Raw genomic sequence first — 26,146 nt, forward strand, 5'->3', positions numbered from 1 at the left:
ATCATGCCAGCTACGCTCTCTTCTTCACTTTTTCCCTGCCAAACGGACGATCGATTCTTCGTTTGGCCGGGGAATCGTTTTACAGGAGAGGCAGGATGCATCGTCAGATAATTTTATCACCGCTCCTGGCAAAAGTCTTATCGAACTTGAAGTTTGTCGGGCACATATGCGTTCCCCACAGATAAAGGTCTAATTACTTGTTATGACAAAGAAAAAAAAAAAAACCTGGCTACGTGCCAGCGTCTCTTCGTAAATTGTGAAAATTCAGGAAGATTAAGATTACACCGGTTCGTATATTATGTATACATCCCTCGCGCAACCACCGACCTCTTTTATTTCGATGATCGTTACCACTTACAAATTCGCTTTCCGTTCACCCTTTCTTTCACAACTTTGTTTTCACGGGCTCTCCTTCTTCCGGGTTCTTCATCGAGCCCTTCGGACAGGCGAGCATCCAGCCGCATTTATAATCCAGACGCACGCAGCAGACGCAGTAAGCTAAGTAGGCCGATTTTGTTTCATCGGCATATAAACTTGCTTTCATTGGCAGTCCTTCGCCGTCGGACGAGTCCCCAAAGGCCTCGAGGATACAAAACTCGGATACCTCAGACCGACGTATTGCAAAATTTATCATCGAGCCAGCGTTCTGTGGTCGTTGAGCAGTCGAAATCAGTACAAAATTGTTCCGCTGTTGCAGGTTAAACGAGGACTGCATGAACCGACCGATCTTTGATTATCGGTTTCCGGTGGAGAGCCGAGAGAGAATGAAAGAGCGCTCCGCGTGTGGCAGCGGTGACTTTTTCGTCCACCCTCGAGCATCGTTTGGCCAAAGTTCGATAATTGGGAGCGATATTTGATCCTGCAGCTCTGCAGGTCGAATTTCCAAACACAGATAACTCAAAGTCGTCGGTTTTGATTACCCACGAGGGTTAAATACGGGGTAACGAGTAATTCCGTGACAAAATTTTGTCAGAAATTTGGAACGGAGTGCGTACAAGTGGCAGCAATGCATTTCAACCGGGAATTCAGTCGAAAACTCGCGTTGTTGTTGCTTATTTTGAACCGGCAAGAACCCGCGGTAGCAACGTGCTGATATCAGGGATGCGTAGGAGAGATTTTTCATCCTGTTTGCATGGTTCGTTTGCCGCGAATCCCGCGATATTTTTGTTCGAGCTGTTTTGTATGCGTACAGAATTCTCTGGGCAATGTTCGCGGGAGCGAATCGCGAACGGCGGATGAATACGCACGTATGCGCGATGGATATTTCTCGCGGGGTGTGAACAGCGAAATCGATCGAGCTTTTCGCAGGCGAATTTCGCTTCTTCGCGAATCGATGCAATTATACACCGTATATGAGCTACCGCAACACCGGTACATGCAAACAAAATGACCAACTCTTCGACAACCGATGCTGAACGGAGCAGGACTCGATCAAGGAACGATTGAAACCTGTTGGAGGCAGCGATTCTCTACCTCTTTGAGCCCCTCTGCCATTTCAGGGTTTCCAACTTCCATTATCGGATTCCATCTTTCCATTCTAGGCACTGGAATTGCACAGTCGATTTGCCGGTAAATAAACGTGACGCTGTGCACGGTGCAGCTATTTTCCGTTATTACCACACGCGACGGACTTTTCAGCTCGCGGATCGAGCCACCCGTCATTCTTCATTTTATTCGCTCTCATTCACGTCTCGACATTGTCCCGATGCCAGGTAATTGTTTGAACACTCAAGAGAGACCGTAGAAAAATTGATCATCGCTTCGGCGTCGCGAACAGTCGAGTTGTTCGCGAAACAGAGCAGCGGGGTGTTTGGGATAAAACGATTAGCGGCAGCTGGTTCAGCGATGCGCAGATTTGACGGTGATTTCGTTAGTTCCCCGGAAGCGTCACATCGGATTTCAGGGTTCCGTCAACTGTGAAACTCGAAAGCTGCGGCGAACCAACTGGCTCGAGTCTCGAGGAAGAGCGAGGAGATGCTCTGCCTGTTCTTGTTTGTACGGCTACTTCGCAGCGTCTGAGAGAGAAGTAAATCGATTTGCCAACTCAAACTTGGTTAAAACGGCTGTTATAGTCGGAGGCATGGTTAGCCTGGGTGTATTTAACTCCGACAGCTCATGCCGTTGAGAAAAACATTCCTCTGGAGAAGTCGACTCGCGGTTGACTCTGGAAATGAATTAAACACAAGCTGGTCTTTATTGGCGGTGCTGCCGGTGGCCGAGGCTTGAGGGAATTCCTAATTCAATTCGATAATCCGCATTCATGAATTTAGAACAGACAGCGGCTGATGGAAATTCTTCGACCCGAGTTACGTACGTCCATTTACTAGTTTATCAGAATTTCCTATTCACCCGGACAGACAAATTCCCGTCGGTTTTTGTTGCCGGACGAGTCATACCACTTCATATTTCAATATTTTACGAACTCCTTCAGGGCACAGTGTGGGAATCCAATAACTGATCAGATATTCAGCTCTACAGGATCGCGCCAACACCCGTCGGACACGGCAATATGATCGATTCAGCTCGGCGTTAATATTCATTCGATGTGAAACGAGGAAGAAACTCTTTCGGTGGAAGTGTTGAACCCACGGACAGGCAGAGATATGCAGAGAGAAGGTGGCGGAGGGAAACGCTGGGAAGGAAATAACGAGGTACGAGCTACCTACTCGGATCGTTGCACTAATTAACTGTCCCCTTCGACCAGATGTTAACGGTATTGTGCTTCTTTGAACGGTTTTCGCCGTTTGCAAACGAGCTGTTCTTTCAACGAGACCGTAGTTTAACGTCAAGAGCACGTTCTCCCGTCGAGTAACCGACAATCCGAAGCCCTCCCGTTTTCCAATTACTCCTCGAACTGGTAATCAAGCTCATTTTTCTCGCGGCAGATCCTCGCCACGTGTTTCTTCGAATTCGGCGCTAATTCGCGGCGGCAGATTGCCACGATCACCGAAACGAGCGTTCTCGCCCCGTTCCGGTCGTTCGGCGAGGCATCGATTCAATTCTTATGTCATTTCGCCCTCGTTTGGGAAAGCGTCCCGATTTTCTCACGCGCCGCGCCGCCTCGAGGCCTCTCCGGGAATCCGGGGCGGGGGAAGGAGGGACGAAATTTGCCAGACAGCTCCGGCGGCAAATTTCGATGGAAATAAGCCGGGCGTCTTCTTCGCGAAACATCCCCGAGAGGGCCGAGAGTCATGGACGGAAGCAGACAAGACGAAGAGCGAGACTAATGAAATATTTCTCTTTCAACTCCGTCCTCTGCTCGAGGTCCGCGTACGACTCGCAAGCTCGGAGAGCTTTCGCGACCGCCGCGGCAGGTTCGTGCGTTACGTTAATTTTACCCGCTGAAAAATCTCGCGAGATTATTGTTACGATGCGAATGAAACTCAACCGCTGCAGGCGAATTGATAATCAAATAATTTTGCGGATGATTTTAAATTCCCTACCGCGTACCCTTATCCGCTTACCCCTAATTGGATGAACGCTAATTCGGAGAGAACGACGCACGGCGCGCAGCGTCCCGCGGGAACGAAAAGGATGAGGCTGAAAAGATTCGGCGAAATGGGTCTCCGGAGTATATACGCTCTCGCATCGACCATTTCGACGGAGTACAATTTTATAGACGGCTCAGGGCGGCAGAGAACCGACCAAGTCCCGACGGACTAGCTGCCGTGTCTTATTCCAAAGTCCGAAATAATTCCGACGACTCCGTCACTTTGTCTCCCCGATTATTCACTGCTTCTTTTCGAATCACGCTTTCGCTAATGCTGCGAAGCTCTGTTGAACTCGGCCTGGAGTTTAAAGCTCAGTTCTAACTACCGGATCAATGGTATAAAAGCTCGAAGCTTTAAGGGTCGTCAATTTTTCATTACATTAAAAGTTGAACTCACCCGCCGGAAGTTTCGTTATAAAACTGCGGTCGGCTGCTCCCGGCGTAGTTATCCCAAGTCAGAAATCAAGTGACGCGTTTTTCTGACGTCTCGGATAGTTTTATATCTCACTCTCGCCAAGCAAGAGCAGTTGCTCGAACAGCTATACATCTTATTCTTTACAGCAATCGATGAGCATGTGTTGCGATCGGCAAGGCTGGTTATTCTTCTTCAAACAAGTTTTATTTCCTTGGGAATAGTGAATATCCACCAGGAATATCAAATACCCGTGCTGAATTCTAGATATATTTAAAGATACCCAACTGCGGTAAATTCGCTTTCTCACAATTCTGGAAATTTCACTGTACAAACGTATCTCTCCGTGATCTTTTATTCTCCATCTGTTTCCCCGATGAAGGTTTATCTATATTCGGAAATCTACTCGTCGATGATACAATTGACATCATCAAACATATCTTTCGGTGGAGAACAAAGTATAGCCTTTCTAACATCGTGCTCAATCACAAATTTTGTACAGAGGAACTTTGCAAATGCTGTATTGTACAAGACGCTTACACAGCATTACGATACTTTCCAAGCGGAATAAAGCTCTTAAAATCCCGGCAGTCCAAAGGTGATAATGTTAACAAAGATGAACGGGCATTATCTGATGAATTTTCTCACCGAACCGCGATGGGAGTTGCTGTGATTTAAACGAGTCAGGGCGGTAAAGTGAATCGACCTTACAATTCCAATTGCGCTACGAGCAGCCGTCGAAAATCTTTCCGAAGGACGTGATGTATCAAGTACTGACGAACCAGGGAGAAGCGAATCTCAGTTGGGTTAAGCACGTGATACGTCACCGAGCAGGAATCGATCGGGGCTTTGATAGATGCCGCGGCATTTGATGTAACCCCTGAGGGAAATGGGTCCATCATTGATACGCCCGGATCGCGATACATTCGGGAGCCCACATCGTTTGCCGGTACGACATGCGTGGAAATCAAGATTAAAAACGCCGTGTCTAAGATCCAGCGATTAAGGCTCGGGAGCTTTTCTTCATACCGGATGCATGGATAGCCAAAGCCGAGGGCGGAGAGTTGAAGAGACAAAGGAAGTCGAGTGTTTGACGAAGAGAGGCACTGATCCCGATACGCGAGTGGGCTCTGCTTTTGGTACAGAGAGGACTTTCGCGGATGAGAGAGAGAGAGAGAGAGAGAGAGAGAGAGAGAGAGAGACAGGGAGGTATTAGAGGGAATTAAAAGCACCGCGAGGAACGGAGGGAAATAAAAACGCAATAAACTCTGCAAGCGCAACGATAAGAGCTCGGCGATATTAAGCGGGAGAATATAATACGTGCTAATTGGTGCAATAAATTAAATTCGATCGGATATCTCCGTTCGGCGCAGAAGAGGAGGGGGATGTTCTGGGAACTTGGAAAGTTCTCGAGGCACAGAGATTTCAGATACGAGCTTTGCAAGCTTCAACGCCCTCGGGCAAATCAGAGCAGCGAGAAATTAGATATATACATATATAGCCCTATATAACTATAGATAACCTATTTTTTTTTTTTTCATTTTGCATACAGACTCAGAGCTCTGGAATTGTACGGCTTTTTCTGCTTTCTTTTTTGCGTTTTATTTTTTCTCTTTTTCGGGGCTCGAACCGATTTTGAATAAAATTTATTCACCCAGTCTTATCCAGCGACGGTGAAGCCGAGCATTTTACTCGATTAACGCATCGTTGTTTCTTCACTTTTTACCCCATCCCGTTTTGAAGCGGTTCGCGTTTCAATCCGCAGATATTGTTGTCTGTTTGTAACAAATCGTACGCCCGGAGGTGGATCAAAAAATATTCAACCTTCATCTCTCTACATATCATTCAGAACCATGCGCCGACTTTTTCATTCTCTTTTTTAGAATCGCGCGATTTTTACCCGCTACAAAATCACTCCACACGTAATTGCCCCTTACTTTTACGCTCCAGAGGCGTGTAATCATAACGGGCGATAACGTCTTGCCGTTTTTTTTTTTTATTTAAACCTTCTCCTTTACGAAAAATTTTAACCTAAACTAATTTCGTACAGATTATACGTTTAATACCGAATTAATGCGGAGGATAGCGCGTTTGCGGGGAGCAATAAATCTCCAGGCGCGATTTCAACCCCCGGGAGGAGAAAGAGTCCCGGGGGGATAGATAGAGGATAAACTACTGTAACGTCGCGACGTGTACCAGCAGCTCTCCGCAAGGCTGTACAATTCTCGCCCCCGATTCCGAGTCATAATTATCGATCGTAAATCGCCCATTGCTCTCGGCGCGATTAAATACGGCCAGGACGAGTAGATTGAGCGAACCTGAGCCCGCGGAATTTAAAACGACTCTCGAAGCGAAGCGTTACGCTCCGCGGTTTCCGCCCCATCGGCGTATATAAAAGTGAGACGCATGCGGCTCTGAAAATAAATTGCGTTTTATGGTGAAGCGAGCCGGGGGTCGTTCGAAGATGAAATTGAAGATCAGTTTATGAGGCAGTTAACGGGCCCTCGGCTTCGCCGCCTCCGTCGTTAACTCGGGAGCCCCGCTCTAAGCCCGGCTCACATGTAACACTCGTCGTTAGAGAAACGCCGGACCGCGATAACGCCGACGTGTTATTGAAGCGCGGATTGGTCAGAGCGTCTTTGCCGTTCTCAACTCCTCCACGATTTCAGATGCATACGTGTTACTGCTTGACGACAGCGAATGAAGAAGCAGGAAATTGCACCATGAGCTGCAGCTTTGAGGAAACAGCTCGGATCGTATATGAAATAAATTGAAATATACCGGGAGTATTCTAATCAACAAAGTTCCCGCGGATCGCCATCCCAGAGCTGAGTGTTCACCGGAATGGCCAAAAAAGTACTCGGTGTATTAATTTTTAACAATAATTTACGAGCGATCGAGTCCCGAGTGAAATACGACGGTGAAAATCTCCTCTTATCGTTTTTTTAATTACAACGTCTGATGATACTTTTTTTCTTTTCTTTTTGTTTTTTTTTTTTTAGTGAAATTCCTCCTCCTCGCGTTACTAAGTTTATTTCGTTCTTTACTGCGCCCTTCATTTACCCTACACCCTCATCGGAATCCCAATAAAGATGCCTCGATAGGTTCGAGAGTATTAATCACGGTGACCGTAATTTCTCGCGATTAATGATCCTTAATTTTTATACACAGCCAGTAATGGCTCGCGGCAGCAGCCAGAGACTCGAACTGCATCCCTTAATTATTCCGTAGCTCGTGAACCTTTGAGACCCCGGCTAACCTCATTTGATCAGTTCATGGTGGAAGTTCAGTCAAGCCCGTTTGAATTACTGCAGACTTGCCTCTCAACTGGGAATTAAAGAAACTATGCGCCTGTCTGCAACAACTTAACTCTACTCTGTAATCAATTATGCAAATTCTTCACTTGTTCGTGAATTTATTAGCTTGAGAGTAACTTTCTAATTCTGTGAAAAACTTTCAACTCAAGCTCTTGCAAATTGGCGATTTAATCGCTCGATAGCAACTGAAAATTCTCGACCTTGAAACGTTCGATTATAAAAAATCATCGTACTACGTCAAGTTCAACCGAATAGTTCGAGCTTTAATCCCTCCTCCGTATCAATTCGAATTTTCGAAACACCTAAACGTCGTACAATTTTAAAGACCCGTTAGGGAAATCTGATTTACTTCACGACGTGAATCAATTTTTCATTTTAAATCTTTTATAAATTTAGCAAAAAAAATTTCGCAGATTTTTTACCCAAACAATACATCGATGATTTATTGGCTCTGAAAAAGCATCCCGTACCTCGTGTCATTGGGGACCGCCCGTCTCGTTGATCATTCAAAAAGCAAAAGCGTTTTTTTTTTGATTTTTTCCTCGGAGAGTCTGATCGCCGCTTCGCGAAGTGAAACATATCCCCTATTTCCGAAATCCGTACAGCGGCGAACAAAGAAAGCGATACGCCGTAGGGGGATGTTCGTAAGGGAGGTACAGCTTTATCATAATCACCGGTGTCCGAGTCGCTGCCTGAACTTCGCCGCGGATGCTCCTTGTAATACCTTCTGAAAATCTTGAGGAATTGGTATTCCGATCCGCCGTTTTCCCCGCCGATTCCGAACTTCCCGCCGCGATAGCTACCATGTGAATTATTGATTCATTCGGCCCCCTTCTCTGTCCGGCTTTCACCCTCTTCCCGCCCTCCTCGGAGTGTGTTTCGCATATATTTGAATAAGACACCAGGCGTGATCACGTGCTGAAAATTAAACGTGTCGCTTACTTTTACCCCCTGCATTTTTCATCCCGGATTTCAATCCGAATCGTGAACAGATACATCGGTATCCTTTCTCAAATTCCAACCCCTGTTTTCTTCATTTCCTTTTCATTACACTGTATTCTTATCCACATATTTTTGAGCAAAGGAAAAACTTCGGCGACTGTCGAATAAGAAGCGAACAAGGGGTTGAAACGGAGGCGGAATTTACGCAGTAGTCAAAATTGGTGAACATTGCTCAGTTTCGCGGTCGTTATTTCCTCGGCTGTTAATTACTTCACGTACTTCCTGCGGTTTGACCGCAGCCGAAATTCGCGAAACGAGCTTAAGACTCAGGTTCGTGTCTAATTCGCGTGGATAACAAACGCGTGTCAAAAACGACGAATTGAGGCATAGCAACGACGTATGAAGGAAAAATAGACGGAGAGGTGAAAAAAGAGGGGCGTAGAAAAAGCGGATGAGCTTAGTGAGCAGACGCCCGTTATTTGCGGTATACTTTTTTCCAGCTAACGTTGCTTGAACGCTCGTATATAATTTGAGAAGTTTCCTCCGGCTGATGTTCCTCTTTTATTTCACTCGTTTTTCACCATTCCCCGCCCTCTTTATCCTTCTCTTTCTCCCGCTCTCTTAATCGGCTCTCTAATTCCCGCCGGATTTGCGCACTCGTAACCCGAATCTTTAATTCGCTTTCCCGCGAGCTCCATGGGAGAAAATTCTCGAGGTATATTAATCGGGGAAAAAAAAGGGAAATCGGACAGGATAGATAAAAACAATAAAGAATTGCTAACCAAGAGAGTAAATGCAGAGTATAAATTGCATGAATGCAGTTTTCGTTTATTTGGATTCGTAATCGAATTCAAAACGTTCACTGAGTTATTTCGAAGACATTCGACAGATAAGTTGAGTGAGTCTGATAATTTTGAAAAATTGTTCCATTCATCATCGAAAGTTGAGAAGACGTCGTTGATATTTTTTATTCATGTCAAGCTATCGATTCACTGCGAAAAAGTAATTCTTACGTTTCACTGTCTTTGCACATAAATCGCAGTGTCGAGATATGAGCAATTCATCGTTATGATTCTGCTCGTCGCATCACTGTGATTTATCGGGTTACTTTTTCAAGAAATTTTCACCAACGTACAGCCATTTCATTCTTAATTTATAGTCGTGCTTAAGCACAGCTGCGCAGTCGAACGTCTTACACTTTTTTTTGCCCCCTACACTTTGATACCTGAATTCAAGATTACGGGAAATTCCCGGAATTTTGAAGCAAAACGTCAAAATGAAACGCAGTGTAAATTCATACAAAAAAAAACAAAAAACTCCTCCCCCTGAAGCGTCATCATAAATTCCCGGCGGTAGAAGCAACAGATGATTCTCCGCCTCTGCGGTGTCATTGCATCAGGCTGGAGAAAAAACGCACTGCACATGTAAAGCACTTTGCATTGCTCACTCTGAAAATTCCGCCGTGGCATTTTAGCGGGCTGCACTTTTTCAGCAAAGTGATTCAATAATCGCGGAAGCTTTTAAAAGCCGTAGGAAAAACCGAAACGACACTCGAGGCTGGATTTTTTCACCGTACCCTGCGTCAGCGAAAGAAGTAACCGCGTCTATCAACCCCCCGTGATGAACTCGAGTACAAAAACAGGTGTGCAAAAAAAGATGCGTTTAAATTCAGAGGGTACAAATGCAGGGGGATGCGAGAGGAAGGAAGAGGGATAGCCGGGACGTGCAGGGCGGATTTAGCCGATCCCCGACCGCGTAATTTATATGCTAATGTCTCCCCGTGACGGTGCGGAATCGACGCGCCCCATCGCTTCGCGTTCAAGGGGTCAATTCGCGATGGAAAACGAGCAAAGAAAAGCCCTCCAAATCGCGACAGCTTCGAAGCGCTCTGCCTAATCCCACTAGATCACTGGCAACTCGCCACAGAGTCTTTCGCATCCTCACGCACGCAGCCCGCATCAAAAATCGAAGAACTACGCCCATCTGCTGTCGGTCCGCGATATCCTCAAACGCTTTTCGCCGTTTCAGCGAAAGATTTTACAGGGATGAAAATAAAAAAGGAGAAGGAAAGAAAGAAAAAGAGAAGAAGAAGAAAAAAATGTCGCGAAAGAAAGGAGAAAGAGATCCGCAAGGTGGGTGGGGGAGCTTTCTTTCCGAAAGGGGTAAATTTCTTTCAAAAGAAAACCCAGCTTCCTTGGATTGAATTGCAACGGTATTACGCCGCTTCCAGCAGGCCTGACACACCCATTATTTTCGCACTTTTTTTTCCGTCGACGTCTCGTAAAATGACAAAGCCGATAAATAGTTGCGCGACACTCCGCGAGGATGCTGCTCGTGACGTTCGCGTCGCTTATTATGCCGCATGAAATATTGATGACGGTGGCATCGCATCGTCAATAGAATACGAGCTTTTCCGTCCGGCTGGTTATGCATCCCCATATAACGAGGTTATACCCTGCAATGATTCGCGCGCTTGTGAATCCCTTGCAAATACCTCAACTGCCTATACATGTATTTTTAAATATAAATTTACTATCCATTGTCCGCTCGAGGGCTTTATACGTTTTTAGAATTCCCGGTTAATTATCGGTCATAAAATATCCATGTAGGTATCGAAAACGGAAGGTAAACGACGCGGAGTCTGCGTTAGGGGATCGAATAATTGAACCGTCGACACGAATCGTCCTGATTTTACCTCGCGTCAATATCAATATCATTTCTTTCTGTCTGTTTTTCGACAGTTCAAAAACGAAATTTCTCAGAATGCATCTAAGTTGAGTGAAATTTCAATACCGGTAACCAATATGTTACGACCTTTGATGCCACGAATAAAAATTGTTACCTGCAAGTTCGGAAAGCGATTATCTATAGTTTATTTTTAAACAAATTGAGAATAAATCGTATCCAAAACTCCATGCAGGAGTGACCCTTTTTCGGTAATATATTGCATACAGAATTTGCGCATTGTGGCAAGAGTCGTGGGTAGGTAGGTTACGAATGGTGTTTTTCCCAGGGGAGATTTTCCCGGATTTCAGACAGAGCATTATAGAGCAGCAAATACACCCTGCAGCTTGGTCTATCAATTCGAACCTGTGTCGCGTCGACGGTTTCTAAAGTATACGTACGTATGTCGGTGTTTGGCGTATACGTAACACGTATTCATATACCTATACATCGAACCACTCTGTAGCAAAGAAGAAAATCTTGCGTCTTTTCGCGTCCAATGTGCAGGTTAAAGCATTGGCCGCGGATGCGCAGCTTGCGAGGAGCTTCGGCTTCAACCCTTAATCGTATATTTCACCCATACCTTTAGAGCTTTCGACGCCGGGCACGTTGAGATCCCGGGACGCGAATAAAACCGTGGGTCCACGTCCGTCTGCAGCTAACTTCGTCCTCGTATATCAAGGTTCATCCTCACCTAAAATTCTTGGCCGAATTTTACGCCGTGAAAGCTCGTTGTTCGCGATTAAGATCATAACGACCGCGATAACAAGCTCCTCCGGCTTTGCGGTTGTAGAGACGATTACAATTGTCTCCCTTATATCCCCCGACGTGGGAAGATATTATGACAATTATATAAATATAATTGTTCCAAAGTTATACCTTATACCTTCACTCCGTCAATCTCTCGAGCTTTTATCACTACGCTCCGGAAACGAAGAGCTTTCGAAGAAATTGGCCTCAGAGTGGGGTGGATTTTTCAAAAACTAACTTCGGTGGAACACGGCCAAAGAGAACCGTAGGAATGACGCTGCCGGGGAATTGATAGAAAGTTAAGAAAGCACGTTTGAATTTGCGAGAATCGATCGAGACGTTGGAGGAAGAACTCGGCCTGACGAGAAACAGGCAAAAAAGCGCGTGAATATATTTTGAAAAACTTGTGGAAGCTATTTTAACCGAATCGTGCTCGAGATGTAATCCTGCGCCTCCGTGAGACAGAAAAGTCGTGTTATGATAACCGGAAACGTGATCCGATGCCAGCATATTGTTAGAGTGTATGAGGAGAGCGATGAGAAGGTATAAATCGGCTTCACCCCCAATTCCAAGGTCTCGTCCCAGACTCTCCTAGAGTAGAAAGTAAAAATTGTTTCGAGCTTTTTGCTTTTTGTCTATTGAAATAACGCACCGAGTGACCTTGAAACAAAAAATACCGCGGTCAGAGCGTGCAAAAAAGCTCCCCAGACGGCTTGTACGCACGACTATTTGGATTCTCAGACTACTCTTCTTCAAAATTTATAGGGGTCATCGGGAGCGGCGGAAATCAGATTTTTCTCTCGGAGGACTGCGGAGATATTGGATCGAAAAGTACGAGCTTGGCGAGTTTGAAAGCTCGCATGACAACCTCGCGTCGAAGGTTTCGTCCTGCTGCAAGCAGGACCGAGGCTCAAACTTACTCGGCAACGTTGCAGAGCTTGCGATAGAAAGTTACCTAGGTACTATTTGCGAAACGGATTGAGACGAGCATCTCGCTTCGTGCTGCAGCATTCTGAGGATTGTTGAACGCGAGCTTTCGTGCCGGGTTGACCAAGCAAAGCGGTTGTCCCGGATCTGGACTTGACTTTTTTGCGTGTTTCGAGGCGTGCCGGGCAGAGTGGCGACCTCCTCTACTTGACGATGCCGGTCGCCTGGCTTACAACGTGTATAATAGGCATGTAGGGGCGAAACGCGTGTGCTTAGTAAAATGCCGTCGCCCTCGTCGCCCGAAGCTGTACGAGGAAAACTTTTGCAATTAGCGCAAGGAAAGGCGGGAAAATGTTAATTCGCGAATAGTCAGGGCTGTAATTGCTCCAGGATATCCAACCCGTCGGCACGTGAATTCGTCGGGGCGATGCGCAGCTTTGGTAATCCTGTAGCAGCGTGCATATTCGTTGATCCTTTTTCCTATAATCTCCGCGAAGTGAAACGAATTGGGGCCCGTGGGTTTGTCGCATCGTTACAGAGACGTTTCGCAACGAAATTTCACTGAACGGTGTTGAAAACTCTATACAGTGAGAGAAAAAAAAGAAAAAATTTTAAAAACAAGGGATCGTTTCTTTTTTCGAAGCCCGCAGTGCTTGAAGTAATATTTACTCTAAGATCTGAAATATTAAGAATCTGCAGTAAGATTTTTATCTTTTTATTTACAGAAGATTAGTTCCTTATACTTTATGCGCTTCACAGCAGCTCTTGGTTCTTATCTTGACCCGGAAGGTGTCAATTTATGCAGCTCAAAGATACATGAACCACGAATGAGATAAGTTTAAACCTTTACTCTTGACCTCATTAAGACCTATTCTGACGCAGTTTGGGAAGGGATTCTTCAAGAAAGAAGAATTATCTCGAAGTACCAGCAGGGAAAAGGTAAAGCAGGCAATCGCAAAACGTAATTCATCTTAGAGCTTGTGGCTAATTCGTAGTAATGGTCACAAGTATTATAAATGTGTGTCGATTCTCTACAGTGTCGTTCGATACGAATCTCGTGAATCTTTATTCCGTTTTCGTTTTGATTGCCGTCTTTTTACGGACTGCAGATGATGCTCCCCGATCGATCGATCTCATTGAGTCAGACTTTGCTTTTTTAATCCTTAGGAATCTTTGACGGGGGCAAACTAGAGGATGAATGAAACAAGGTTCAAGTCAAAGATCACGGTTAGGATGGCGAAGCGTAAAGTAATGCAGAAAAGTACTACGATTTCAGTTCGTCACCTACAATAACAATAATAACAATATTAATATTACTAGTTAGGGTGGAAATTCGTCTCCTACCGAATCCACCCTCCTTGACGTAAAATGAAGGACGAAGAGTAATGAAAATTTTCACGGGCAAACAATCTTCGGGTAGGATCGTGTCGTCGGATTATTATATTAATCCAGCGTGAGCTTGGGTTGAACAAAAGAAAAAACGACATGATAGAAAATTTTTAAAGCGCCAGCCCTGAATTCCCGGGTTCCACCGTTTTTGATTATAAACACGGGTAAATCCCGTACGCTCAGCAATTTTCTGGGAGTATCATAAATCTGATTTACCTGAAGAACGTTTTCCTACCTCCCCCTCTCTCTCTCCTTGTCTCAGATCGGTATCGATAAATTACTCCAGAGCCGGCGGCCGACTTTGGCGAGTCAAGCTGTGTGCGTGAACTCGGTGAATTATTTAACGTTAGAGAGTATATCTCGTGTGAAACACGTTGCCGGATTTTAGGGGGGAGGTTTCAGACCGAAGACGCAACTATTTCCCGACGCGACGGGGGTGCAGAAATTTCTCCCGAACACAAAGCCTGGAACTTACGAGGGGGAGCCGCAGGCTCCGGTAGTTCCACCCCCTCGGCCTGAGGAAGGTGACGAACCCGTCGAGGCACGTGGAACACGTACGCGAGCCGTGGGGTAGAGGCGCATTTATCTCCCTTCCTAGGACAATGGAAAGGCATTTCTTTGGGGTAGGGACTAGCGACTGAACCCCGTTGCTGCATGTCGTATCGCGAAGTTTGAGCTACTAGACACATTAGAGTGTGGAAGAATAGAGACCACCAGAAGAGCTTTTGCGGTGCTTTCCGGCTGAGCTGACGTTGCTCAACCTCTTTCCCGATGACACTCGACTTTGTCACCCGCGCTGCAGGTATTTCACCTCCCCGACCTCCACCCCTCCGCCGCCCAGCTCTAGGATGCGAAATTCTACGCGTCTTGTCTGTAAGGAACCCTGTTAAAAGATCCGACGATAATCTGACGATCGACATACCGGATGCAGGGATAAATCGAGAAATGGAAATACTCCTCCTGCGATTATGCTTATACCCCCGGTTTTCAATTATGCGGGATCGGACTTCATGTACGGGGTATGTGGCTGCAGTTTAATAGACTTTCGGGTACATACTCGCGGATACTCGGTTCGACAGACGCGGAAAGCGTTCGAAAGTTCCTCGATTTATACTGAAAACTTGCAGAGGGAAGTATATCAACGTTTCGGTCGGGGTAGAAGGCGCTGGCGAAATTCCCTCAACCAGGCAATTCGCTTGGTGGTCTGTGCCGTTTTATCCAATCGGTTCGTGCGAATATGACCGAGCAGAATCGTACCGCAAATTTATAACAGGACGAAGACAGGATGGATCTGGATAAGCGGAGGATGAGAAGATTGAAACGGAACGGGACGTATACCAAGGAAAGACGATATTCAACGAGTGATATACGTAAGAACGGAAATGTGCAGAAACAGATGCTGCGGGTGTCCGCCGCACCGGAAACCACTAACACGGTAAAATTATTCTCAGGAAAATGAATTCCGGAAACATCCCGCACCTGTGACGAGATTGATGCACGCGTCTAAAGTGCAGGTGGAAAAGAATCGATACCTCTCGATTCGAGCCGCACTCGTTTGGAATCATCGGCGTTCAAAAAGCCTCCACGTCGTAACTTTCTCAAGTCTGTCCGACGAATCGCTTCTCTTTCATCTTTATTTCGAGCTTTATACAGTGACGCCGTCATACCGCAGCTCTCGACGGCCGACGGAGAACCAGCGATTCAATTACACCTATCAGTCAAACTTCCGGGCTGCTCGAACCAGGCTCGAACAGTTTGGCTCCCACTTTGCCCAAGTTTAAAGTGGCCATCAGGCAGGCGTGTGCCGTTCGTTTCTGCCGGTGGAACACGTGTTCAAAGCAAGTGTATTTCAGCGCTGTTCCTGCACTCCAAAGACGAGAAGGATCCCCAGAGCTGTCGAGTTCGGTGCATCGTATCTCCCTACCGTATCTTTGGCATGCAGTTAAAGCGAATTTTATAAAACGCGAATGAGGGAGTGAAATAAAATCTGACAAAATTGTCACAGCGCTATGCGTCGGTTCAATTTCGATTTCGTTTCTCCCGCGTCAGCTGAATTTTTGGTGCCGGGATCGAAATTCATTATCCTATTACTTCTTCCCCCATTCCGGCAATGGTTGTTGAATTTGTCCATCGGGAGCTTGTTTGCAAGCGGTGCGTTTTCATTACGTTCCATTTCAATGGGCTTGGAATTCCTTGGGAGAACGCTGAATTTCACGGTTTATCGCAAGCCATGGAGTCTTGATCGTAGCGTCCCAACTTCGAGGGTATGTAAAGGGGACTATCCGAACGCAGAAGTGTCTCGGCGCAATGCAATCCCTTGGGAACAATTGACGGAGGGTCAAGGAACCGGTTTTCTCTTATCTAAAGTATACATTCCATAATACTAGGAATGGGGTCTAGTTTTCAGCTTTTCATGCCGTTTAGAGCACCGCGGAAGGTCTAAATTCTCCTATAAACTGAATCCTAAATTCATAAGTTCGACACTAATACTTGTGAAAGAAAATTCTGACGATTTGCAGATTAGCGAGATCGAGCCATCTGTGCCGTATTCTAAACGGAAACGATGAACGTGGCTTTTATGTTCAATAAAGAGACGCAATTCCTCTTCTACCTGAGGTTATTATATTTTTTTTTAACCGCACACTTCAACTTCCGTCTTTCAAAGGGTTTCCGTCGAATCACCGCGTGATTTATGCGAAGTAATTTGGAAAAGCTGAGTGCAATTTCAGGTCTGAAAAGCACCTTCCGTTAATTTAAAGTCGATCTACAAAAGCCAATGTGCTTCCAGGATTTCGAGGCGAAGAATTGAAGTTCTCGAGAAATTTTTCAAGCCTCAATTTATTGTTTATTGTTTAATTGACAAGTCGGGAATTAGACGTCCCTTTTTGCGATCGTACAAGAAAGGCACCTGGCGTGCAGAACGCATTTATCTGCCGACGCCGCGAGCTTTCTGACCTACCATCGATAACAAGTGGGACAAACGGTAAGTTATCGACGAAGGTGTTGCCACCCGTAGCAAATCAGCAGGTACGATCATCCATCGATAAGGTAGGCGAGAAAAATCTATATTTCTGGTCTACTCACGTAGGGGGATATCCTCGTTGCCGGATGATTCCTCAGAGCTCGATTCCTGGCCGTCCGCTTTCATCCTGCGCCAAGCTGCAAAAAGTCGTAAAATATGAGCCGCGACAGTAGCATTGAATTAGAATTTAAATCTGCAGAGATATGCGATAAGCCCGTACCCTTTCTGATGAGCCTCTGTAATCCAGAAGTAGAACGTCTCTTCCGTTTTTTCCGCCTCCTTGCCATCGAGCCTAGCTCACAGCCCTCTATCGAGTCGAAGGAGTCCTCGGCGCAGTCCTCCATGTAGCTGGAGTCTATGTCCAAGAAAGAGGAACTCTGAAAAGAGTTAAATTAAATCACCGCGGGCTGTCGAAGTCGGTGCGGTTGGTGATAAACTTTTGGGCGAATGGCTGAAGAAGGGTACGTTACGCGAGAGGATGACAGCGCCAAGTCTTCCCACATCGCCGATGATTTATGTTCTTCAGCTGGTGGTTCACGTCTACGCGCGATGACGACAACGACGAACTCGCACGTGGCCAACGCGAATCTGGTACTCGAACTTGTTCCGCGACTCCAGCACGGCACGGCACGGCACGCGACTCGACGACGATGCTCACCCGCAGGGAGTCATTCCCGAATACTATTACAATTGCGGATATTTTCGGACCGCTAGGCGTTTATCTTCCCGAGCTCAAGTTCCACCTTCGCCGCTCCCCCACTTCTTCATGAATGAGCCATTTTTCACCATCTCTAATATCTATATATAGCCCTAAGCGCCGCGGGCTGCTGTCTGGAATCTCAACATAATTGTATCCATCTGATTCCGCAGTGTAAACGTAAACAAGCCGGACCGAGTATTGAAGCCGATGGGTAAACACACCCGGCTCACCAAGGCGGAGAATTTCTCTGGTCTAAATAAACGATCAACGTCTATCGAAGTGAGAGGGCGTCAGGGTCGGTCTTTAAGTGGTATCCGGACGCCACCGAATCCCATCGGGATGACACGGCCTCAAGAAAATTGGACAATAGTTGAAGCCTTTTTTTTAGAAATTCAAAGCCGTGTCGAACGAGATCAGAATTGTCACTCGAGCAACACGGAATGCCCAGGGAATCAAACGCGAGCCGCACAATAGTCGGATTAAAATAAAACTGTCCAGTTCGAGTAAAGTTTGGCAGACTTACCCAGGTATAACCTGCAGACAGACGACAATAAAGAAGGTCGGTGAGGGTTTGACGAGCTTCTTGCAAGGCGGAAACGAGTCTGAAGATTTCACTCAGCAATATCCGGACCCGTGTTTCGACCTGAAGCAGCCCTCCGATACTTCAATGACAACGATGCACTGGCTGGCGTAAGTTCCAAGGAAGCGAGCGACAACGGGCTTGATACAATGTAACCCTTGATTCACCGCAGAACAACGCGTTTTAAGAAAGGCTAGAAATGTACGCGACGTCGCGACGTCGACCGAATCGGAGGCGTCGTTGTTTTTGGCCTAAGGCCAGCGTCACCCACGCCTGGTGGACACGGTACGATTTCAATGCGATCATCGCACTAGTTCGGTATTGTAAGAGGAGAGAAACGACGGCGCCAGGTGGAAACACGGAAAACCGAGTGAATTCGGCGTGACAATCGCTTCGCAACAGGTTTGCTTCTTTTCCGGGAGTAACCTCGTCATTTTGTCTAGTTGCGGTAGAGCAACTTCCGATCGAAGAACATCGATATCGTGCAAGATAAGGCGAGGATAATTATTTCTCCAAATTGACCACCTGTCCATTTTGCCGAATTTTGTTCGCTGTTTGTAAAAAGAATCGTGTTGAAAGTTGAAGACCTGACTGATGTGACGGTGCCGAGGCGTGTAAAGAGAACGGTGTTGAACGCGTGTCTCACAATGTTGGCGGCGTGAGAAAACTACCGTGCCTATTCGATGTCGGATCGCTGAGTCTTTTAGCCGTTTGCCGCGGCTAATAACTAACTGTTGTTGGGCGTTTCGTGTTTTACCCAGGCCTCGGTTCCAGATAGTAACTGTCCGCGGGCAATCATGGCGTTCCCCAGCTAAGGAAACCCATTTAATGTTCCTCGCCGGCTGTGACACTCTGCCGGGTTATCTTCTCGAGGTTTGATCGCAGCAAGAAGCTTCTGCAGTTATCCAGCCGCCATGGCGAACCTGAAACGATCGCGAAGTCTTACCGAGAAAATCACTGAGGTTACGGACGCGTCGACGACTACCCGTATACGTCACCAGAGCTTGTGGATGGAAGTGAAAAATGACGATTCGATCATGCGATGGCCAAGCTGTTTTTATCTTCATTTTCATTTCGAATCCCTTATTGGCAATCGGAGCATTTGGGATTTACGAGTCGGGTCGTCAACGTTGGCTACGGGTTTGAAATGTCCTCCGGCTGTTTAGGCGAGTGAAATAGCCGGGTCCATCGGTCCAGCCTACGGAAGAAGAATCGGAGGAAGAAGAAGAAGAAGAAAGAGCTAGCTCTCAGGTGGCTGAAAATATTTGGGATTCCCTCCGCCCAGTTGTAAAACCGAGACGAACCCGGACAATGGGATCGGTAGGATGTCTCAATAGTCGGGATGTGAATAGCGGATGGGTTACAAGAATAGACGCATTGTCGAACGGGCCGAAGTCACGTCGAGTTTAATGAACCAAATGGAGTTAACACACCCGGGAAACAGCGCGGGGTGCGGCGACACTCCGAGCCCCATGAACGAATATGCCCGGATCATGGTGCAGTACAAACGGCGAGGGTACTTTTCCTACGGAAGCCAGGGAAACGGTCGGCGTGTTTGTAGTGCCCGTGCTACGGAGAAGAATTTCGTCCAATGATCCTTGGGGAGTCGGTAAACTAAAATCTTGCCTTAATGCGTGACACCCGCGTAGACGCCTGCGGAATAATAAAGTCGAGCCGCAGGTCCGCGCGGAAATGGCCGACCGAAGGGCTCGACCGGTGAAAATACGAGGCTGCAGCCTCCCGGGACATTGTCTCGTATTCCGGTTTCCCACCAGTGCGGAAAACTGCACGGATTACAGGCGTGTGCACCCATAACCAGGGAGAAAGAAACCCGGTGAAACGATCGTCGTACGGTGCAGGAAAAATAGGCGACATGTTTATACCGGTTAAACGAACGCCGACTCGAAGCCGAATTAATTACACCAGAGGAGTAATTGCTCCGCGAGCAATTTAGCGAATCGCCGATCTCCCCGCCTTGAATCTTGGCCGTCTAGTGAACGCAGATCCTGTTGCAAACGGTGCCATCGGCTTCTTCTGCACCGCGATCACGCGCCGCCTCTCATCAAATCGGTGGCTGTCAAAGCGTACATTTCCGCGGAAATTTCACCGACGATCGTCGTCGGTGAATATTACGCGGTGGACACCCGGCACGGCACGTTAAGTCCGAACCGAGGGAACAAAGTGCAGGTGCAATGCCGACTTTAACCTGCGGAGGGAGACCGCACAGGGAGAAAACCGGGGACGCACGGAATAACGACAACCATAATTGTCGCAGTGCAGATACAGAGTAACACAATGTTGCCGCTTCTCACCCCCCCCCCCCCCCCCCCCCCTCCCGACGGGGGTGGAACACTCGAACCGGGCGCTTCGCCGGGGGCCGATGCGACGGCGAGGATGCGAGGACGGAGGACGCGGAGGACGCGGAACGGGAGTTTTTTTAAACCGGGTTCGGACTGGGGGGCTGCCGTTTGTCGGACATACCTTGGGGCCACCCTGGCGTCTAATTGCGCGTAATGCGCCAGGGCTTGGCCACAGGACTCGCCGCCAGAGAACCGCGGGAAAAACTCGGGTCGCGTAGTGACAAAACAAAGTTGCGGGACGCCGTGCTATGTCCGGCACGCTCGGACCCACACGACGTCGATCTCTCATCCGGAGGGAGGCCAACGCGAGGTACGACGTCCGCTACGACCGCGGAACTCGCTCCGGCCACCGGGTACTTACTCCATTTTCTACCGGGCAATTATTACACACGACTTCGTCAACGGGCCTCGTACAGTGCCGCGCGGTTCTTCGCCGAGGAGGTAAGAAATCGGCTGCCGTAATTTCGGTTCGAAAGGACCCTGAACTTCAAGATCGGTTAACGAGTTCTTTTCATCCACGTCGAAGTAATGTCTGAATTATTTTTCGAAACTCTACCTTATCGTTTCGCTCATTTTTACGATGTAGCATTACGACGAGTTATAACGTACGGTTGAATTATCAGTTTGTGATATAAAACGATGCACGCAACCGTTCCCAATACTTTCGAATTTGATGAATGTGTGCATTTTTGAGGGAATCGATTTTGTCTACTAGTGTTTTTCGAGAAATCTATAGAGCCAGCTGTATTCCATGGATCGTGGATGCCGACCACTTCTACTTTCTAAGAGTTGAGACGTAGATCAGCGGGATTTGTGTGTCTTGAATGAAATCCGATGATTGAAGTTAGCTGTGTATAATATAATCGTCTTGCAACACCGACGAGTATTACGGAGAATTATATCGACGGTTGGAGCTTCCGGCGATAGGACGAGGATAGCTCATATATGGGTGCCCCGCTCCGTATTTGTGTTTCAAAAATTCGTCATACGTCACGGGCGTATCATTAGTCAGGAGCTTGTTAGCCGGCATATAATACCTATACACAAGTAGATGATTCTTTTTTCTTTTTTTTCAATCCTCTCATTTACCTTTTGATCCTTTTTCCGTATAATGGTCGGCGTTTCAACACGCGACCGTTATTAACTCCTTCCCTCTTGCAGAGGATCGTGGCGGGAGGGTGGGATAGAGAAGGGGGGGGAGGAGGGTGGCCGAGAGAACGAGGCGGTGGCTGGACCACCGAAATATGATGCGGTACACAAACCATTATTCATAATAGCTCGATGACGAAAAACTTGCCCGAAGAGTTATCTGGCATTGCTAAACGTTTGTGTCACGTCTTTCGGTGTATCTTTTGTTTAGATTTTGCCGCTAATGGTTCGCTCCGGGCCGCGAGGAACGGCGGTAATAACGAATCTTTTTCAACAATGAGAAGAGAAAGGGAATGATAACAAAACTGAAGAACGGAGGGTTCAAATACGATTCGGATATTTTGTACCCACCGAGGAATTTTGATTCTCGCATAACGAATCGCGAGTAAAGATCTCAATCTTGACCGGAAATACCAGCTAGAAATTTTACGGCCAGTAAAACAGTGAAGAAACGGCTTCATCCGTTCTCTTCACCGATTCGTTACGAGGCAAAGCGAGTTCTTTATCAAATAGTACAATAACCCGCTGAGTCGACGCCTTCAGAGCTGTAACCGGAAGTCTCGTTCGTCCCTCACCAGAGGGTGCATACAAAACAATAACATTGTTATGAAAGGGGCGCATTTATCTTTGTTGCGTCTTCTTTCCGAGCTCTCGTTGCCGCTGCGCTGCCTCTTCAATACACTCCGAAGGGGTTGATTCCGGCAAACAAAAAACGCAAGAAGCGAGGGTCTGACTTTCATTCATAAAAATATTTTGGAAATACTACGAAGGAATTCGATTGATAAATATGGGGTACAAATCGAGGGGATGAGTCGACGACTTTTTTAGCTTCCTCTAACTGCTTTATGTGAGAGGGAATCAGGCTGAATTGGATTGGCTCGGAGAGACATTTTTATTCCACTTATTGTTTGTTCGGTATTTTCCTAGAAATTAATATGTCAAGTATCTATGAGATTTACGGAATTTTCGCTCGAATGGACTTCCATTCGTCAACAACTCATTATCAGACTGAACATCCTATCCTTCCGGTCTTGCGATGGGTTGCACAATAATCGTGCAGTGCATCATTGCAAGCACAAGTGGAAAAGCACAAGCTGTAATAGGCCAGCGTGTATAAAAAACAGTACGTGATTCTCGAAAATTCTGTAACGTGTATTCGTGGTACCGTAATCAATTTTACGAATAGGTTTAAATGACATCAAATTTTAGTGTTAATGAAATAACGGTTTGGACGAATTTTATTTTTAGACTCGTGACGACAAGCCTCTAATATTCAAATATTAATGTCCAAGTGTTTTTTCTGTCTTCTGCGCAAAGTATTATGTGTTTGCACTGAGCGAGATCAAAGGGAAAAGGTGCCGAACCTATTATTGGTTTACGACATTGTGAAACAAAAACTGGAGGCGGACTCCTGGCTTCTGCGACGCGGCATTTGTCAGGTATAAATGGGGTAAACAGGTCGCACGCCATGTGTCGAGATTGTTTTTCTGAAGTGGCGATAGTCCCAGACTATGAGAAGTAAGTTTATTCCCCAATCGTTGGTCTACAGGAAATTGAATTCTTAACGATTTAATAACATACACCTGTATAATAGTTGAAATAATAATTTCCTGTTTCATTTATTCGTCAACCTCACAGCGTAGATTACTGTCGTTGTTACGAGCAAACACAAAGTATTGTTCCGCTTTCGAGATTCCGTGATAATTGTCAGATGCCGAGGAAAAAACTTCATCGTTGCATTGTAATTGTGCGCAGTCGAGAAACTGCACGAGTTGACATCGATCCGACCAATCGGAGAATTGAGTTTCTCAGCAACTTTGTCAGGAATTGTATAATCAGGTCCGTTTAGCCATGACAAGATAGCTCGCTCACGAGTTTCCAGAGTGCAGTTACATTTTTTCTAATCAATTCCAAGCGCTGCTGCTACACTCCAAGCAATTAACTACAACGCGGTACTGGACTGCACCCACTACCTACTTTGTTTCGTAACTAATCATGCGTATATCACAAGTAGTTAACTATTTCTACGAACACACGATTCAAACGGCAAAGAAAAGATCAGACGGTGAAAAACGTAAGAATGAGTAAAAGAAGTAGAAAATTGGCGCATCTACGTGAAACAGCGCCAAGTTCAAGGAGGAGGAGACAGTAAATGTAGGAGTGATTGGAGCATCGGAGCAAACGTCCGACGGCGGGTTTACGAGCCAACAGATGACAGGGCGCTCGACGAGCGGCAGCCCACAACCTTCTATTCGATTTACCTTGAGAAGAGAAAAATTGAGGCATTCGCCTGGCGAGGATCACTCTCCGAGTCTGCAGGGCCGAAGAGCGGATTTAGCGGAGAGTAGACAATGGACCAATTTGTAAGACGGACGATTCTTTTGTCGAATTGTTCTGTTGCTCCGAGATGCATGGAGTTGGTATCTTACGGGCGGTGGTCGGCACGTATCTACGGACTCGGAGCAAACCACGAGGAGATACCGAGTAGTGGCGTCAAGACGCGTTGTCTGGTGACGCAGTCCGGAGCTTCCTCTTAGGCCAGACTTCCTGTCGGAAACAATCGTCGCTATTAATCAATCGCGGTGCTCATTCTCAAGCTGATTAAAGTATTTTCCCGGTATATCAAAGGCCGGAACTCCCCGTCACGATCAGTCAAGAGTCATGGTTCAACGCAACTGCGGACTGGACGGGGGATTCCGCTGAGAACCATTGCGATAACAATGCAATGTCGTTGAGACGTGGACTGCACCGGGACAGTCGGACGCTCGCGTACGTGTTCGCGCGTGAATGAACGTTTGGCATACAATCATCGAGGCGATGTCTGTCGGAGATTAAGGAGTAAACTGCAGCAGAGCGAGCTGAGATCGACTGGGCTTTTCACAGCTTCCGAACACCCGCGGGAATATTAGACGAGGAAGATTTCTCGCCGCGGAAGGGGTACCGAGACTACTGAAAGTCATGGAAAGTTAAAAAAATCTACGAGGAACTTACTATATATTGGTAAAACTGGCGGGGACGGGCGTGCAGGCGACTGATCGGCGTCAGACAATGCCGAAAAGTGCGACATCTGCGGCACCACATCCGGCGGAAGAGGCCACGGCCGTGCATATCAATCGCGCTACTCAGTCATGCTAATGGATTCGTTTAATTAATCGATGCATAAGTGCACGCACTTAGCGCTTCTCCCGCCCCCCTCTTGGGTTGTGCGAGAGTTTGGCCAAGGCGCTGATCATGCACGAGGCGCCAGCTTGCTCATCACGCATGTATAACGCGGGCTTCTTCAGCAGCGATCATGTGAGTTCGGCGGTACTCGGGACTCGCGGCACCGACATTCGCCCGAAGATGGTGATCATGACTTCCTGTGCTGAAATCCGGGTGACGTTTTATCGTGAGGATCTGGAAGACGACCCTGAGTGAATCTGAATTCTTTGGGAACATGGTGCAGCTGGGTACGAGAGGATCGATCCGACTCTTGGTTTCCATTCGATTTTCAAGATGCCGTTCGATCCTGCCAGTAAACGTATCGTCAGAGCATTATTGACGTGTGCAGGTGTCTAGTGTCACTACACTTGATGCGCGTGGCTCCAGGATGTATACAAAGGTAGGTTCCAGGAACGGTGGTCGCGGTGCCCAGCGGGAGGACAAATCGAATTAGTCTTATCTAGCCAAATGACGTGAGGTCACAGGCAGCGAGGTCGTCGGACGAGTGATGTCGGGTAAGTCATCGATCAGGTGAGCACGTAGTCGAGTTCCGCGAACTGCCAGACCTAGACAATACGTCCAACGACTTCACGGCGTCGCGACGCGCTGCGGCTTCCCCTGAGCTGCAATCAGGTTGAGGGAGGAAGAAGCGGATCATCAACAGCCACGTGCAAGCGTCGATGAGAACAAGTAATAACAAATGCGAATAATTTGAAAAAATTCTTACTTTCGAAACTAGCGAAGACCAATTTCCACTGATTCGGGTCTCTTGGACCCAGTTAGAGTCGAGCTGGTGTCCGAGGATGGCGCGCCGCTTATCCCTACTCGAAGAGCAGGAGGCATCGAGGACGGAAAAGGGGGGAACAGCGTAGAAGGGGGCAGGGTAACCAAGGGGGGTAAGGGGAAGACTGCTCATCATCGGAACGCGGAGGAATATGAAGAAGGGGAAAGAGGATGAACGAGAGAAGCATTGCACCGTGAGGAGTGGACGTCATCCCACCGTACAACCCGCGGTACCTACTTTTACACTACCAACTGCTCAACCGAAGCCGTGGAACGGCCAATCATGTTCCGATCCATCCATCTTTGATCTGACGATAAGATTATAGATCTTGCCTATAATCCTTGGCTCAAATCGAAGTATGAAGTACCATGTACGTTGTCTGCCTCATCAAACTTGTAT

General features: G+C 47.0%; 1 protein-coding gene across 2 annotated transcripts in view; it reads right to left on the minus strand.

Moving 5' to 3' along the window:
• Nucleotides 1-18,432, minus strand: part of LOC124184880 (Kv channel-interacting protein 1-like) — a 96,017-nt gene extending 77,585 nt beyond the window's left edge. The window contains exons 1-3 of one of the 2 annotated variants that reach the window (XM_046575054.1): nt 18,197-18,432; nt 17,194-17,350; nt 17,036-17,110 (exon numbers count right to left, since the gene is read on the minus strand). In XM_046575054.1, coding sequence (XP_046431010.1) covers nt 17,036-17,110; nt 17,194-17,317 — 199 coding nt within the window. In that variant the 5' untranslated portion in view covers nt 17,318-17,350; nt 18,197-18,432. Of the gene's footprint in view, nt 1-17,035; nt 17,111-17,193; nt 17,351-17,443; nt 17,642-18,196 lie in introns of those variants that run through there. The other variant, XM_046575053.1, reaches the window with a different exon arrangement.
• Nucleotides 18,433-26,146: the final 7,714 nt, after the last annotated feature.

Source organism: Neodiprion fabricii, chromosome 6 (genome assembly GCF_021155785.1).
Source record: "Neodiprion fabricii isolate iyNeoFabr1 chromosome 6, iyNeoFabr1.1, whole genome shotgun sequence".
NCBI lineage: Eukaryota > Metazoa > Arthropoda > Insecta > Hymenoptera > Diprionidae > Neodiprion > Neodiprion fabricii.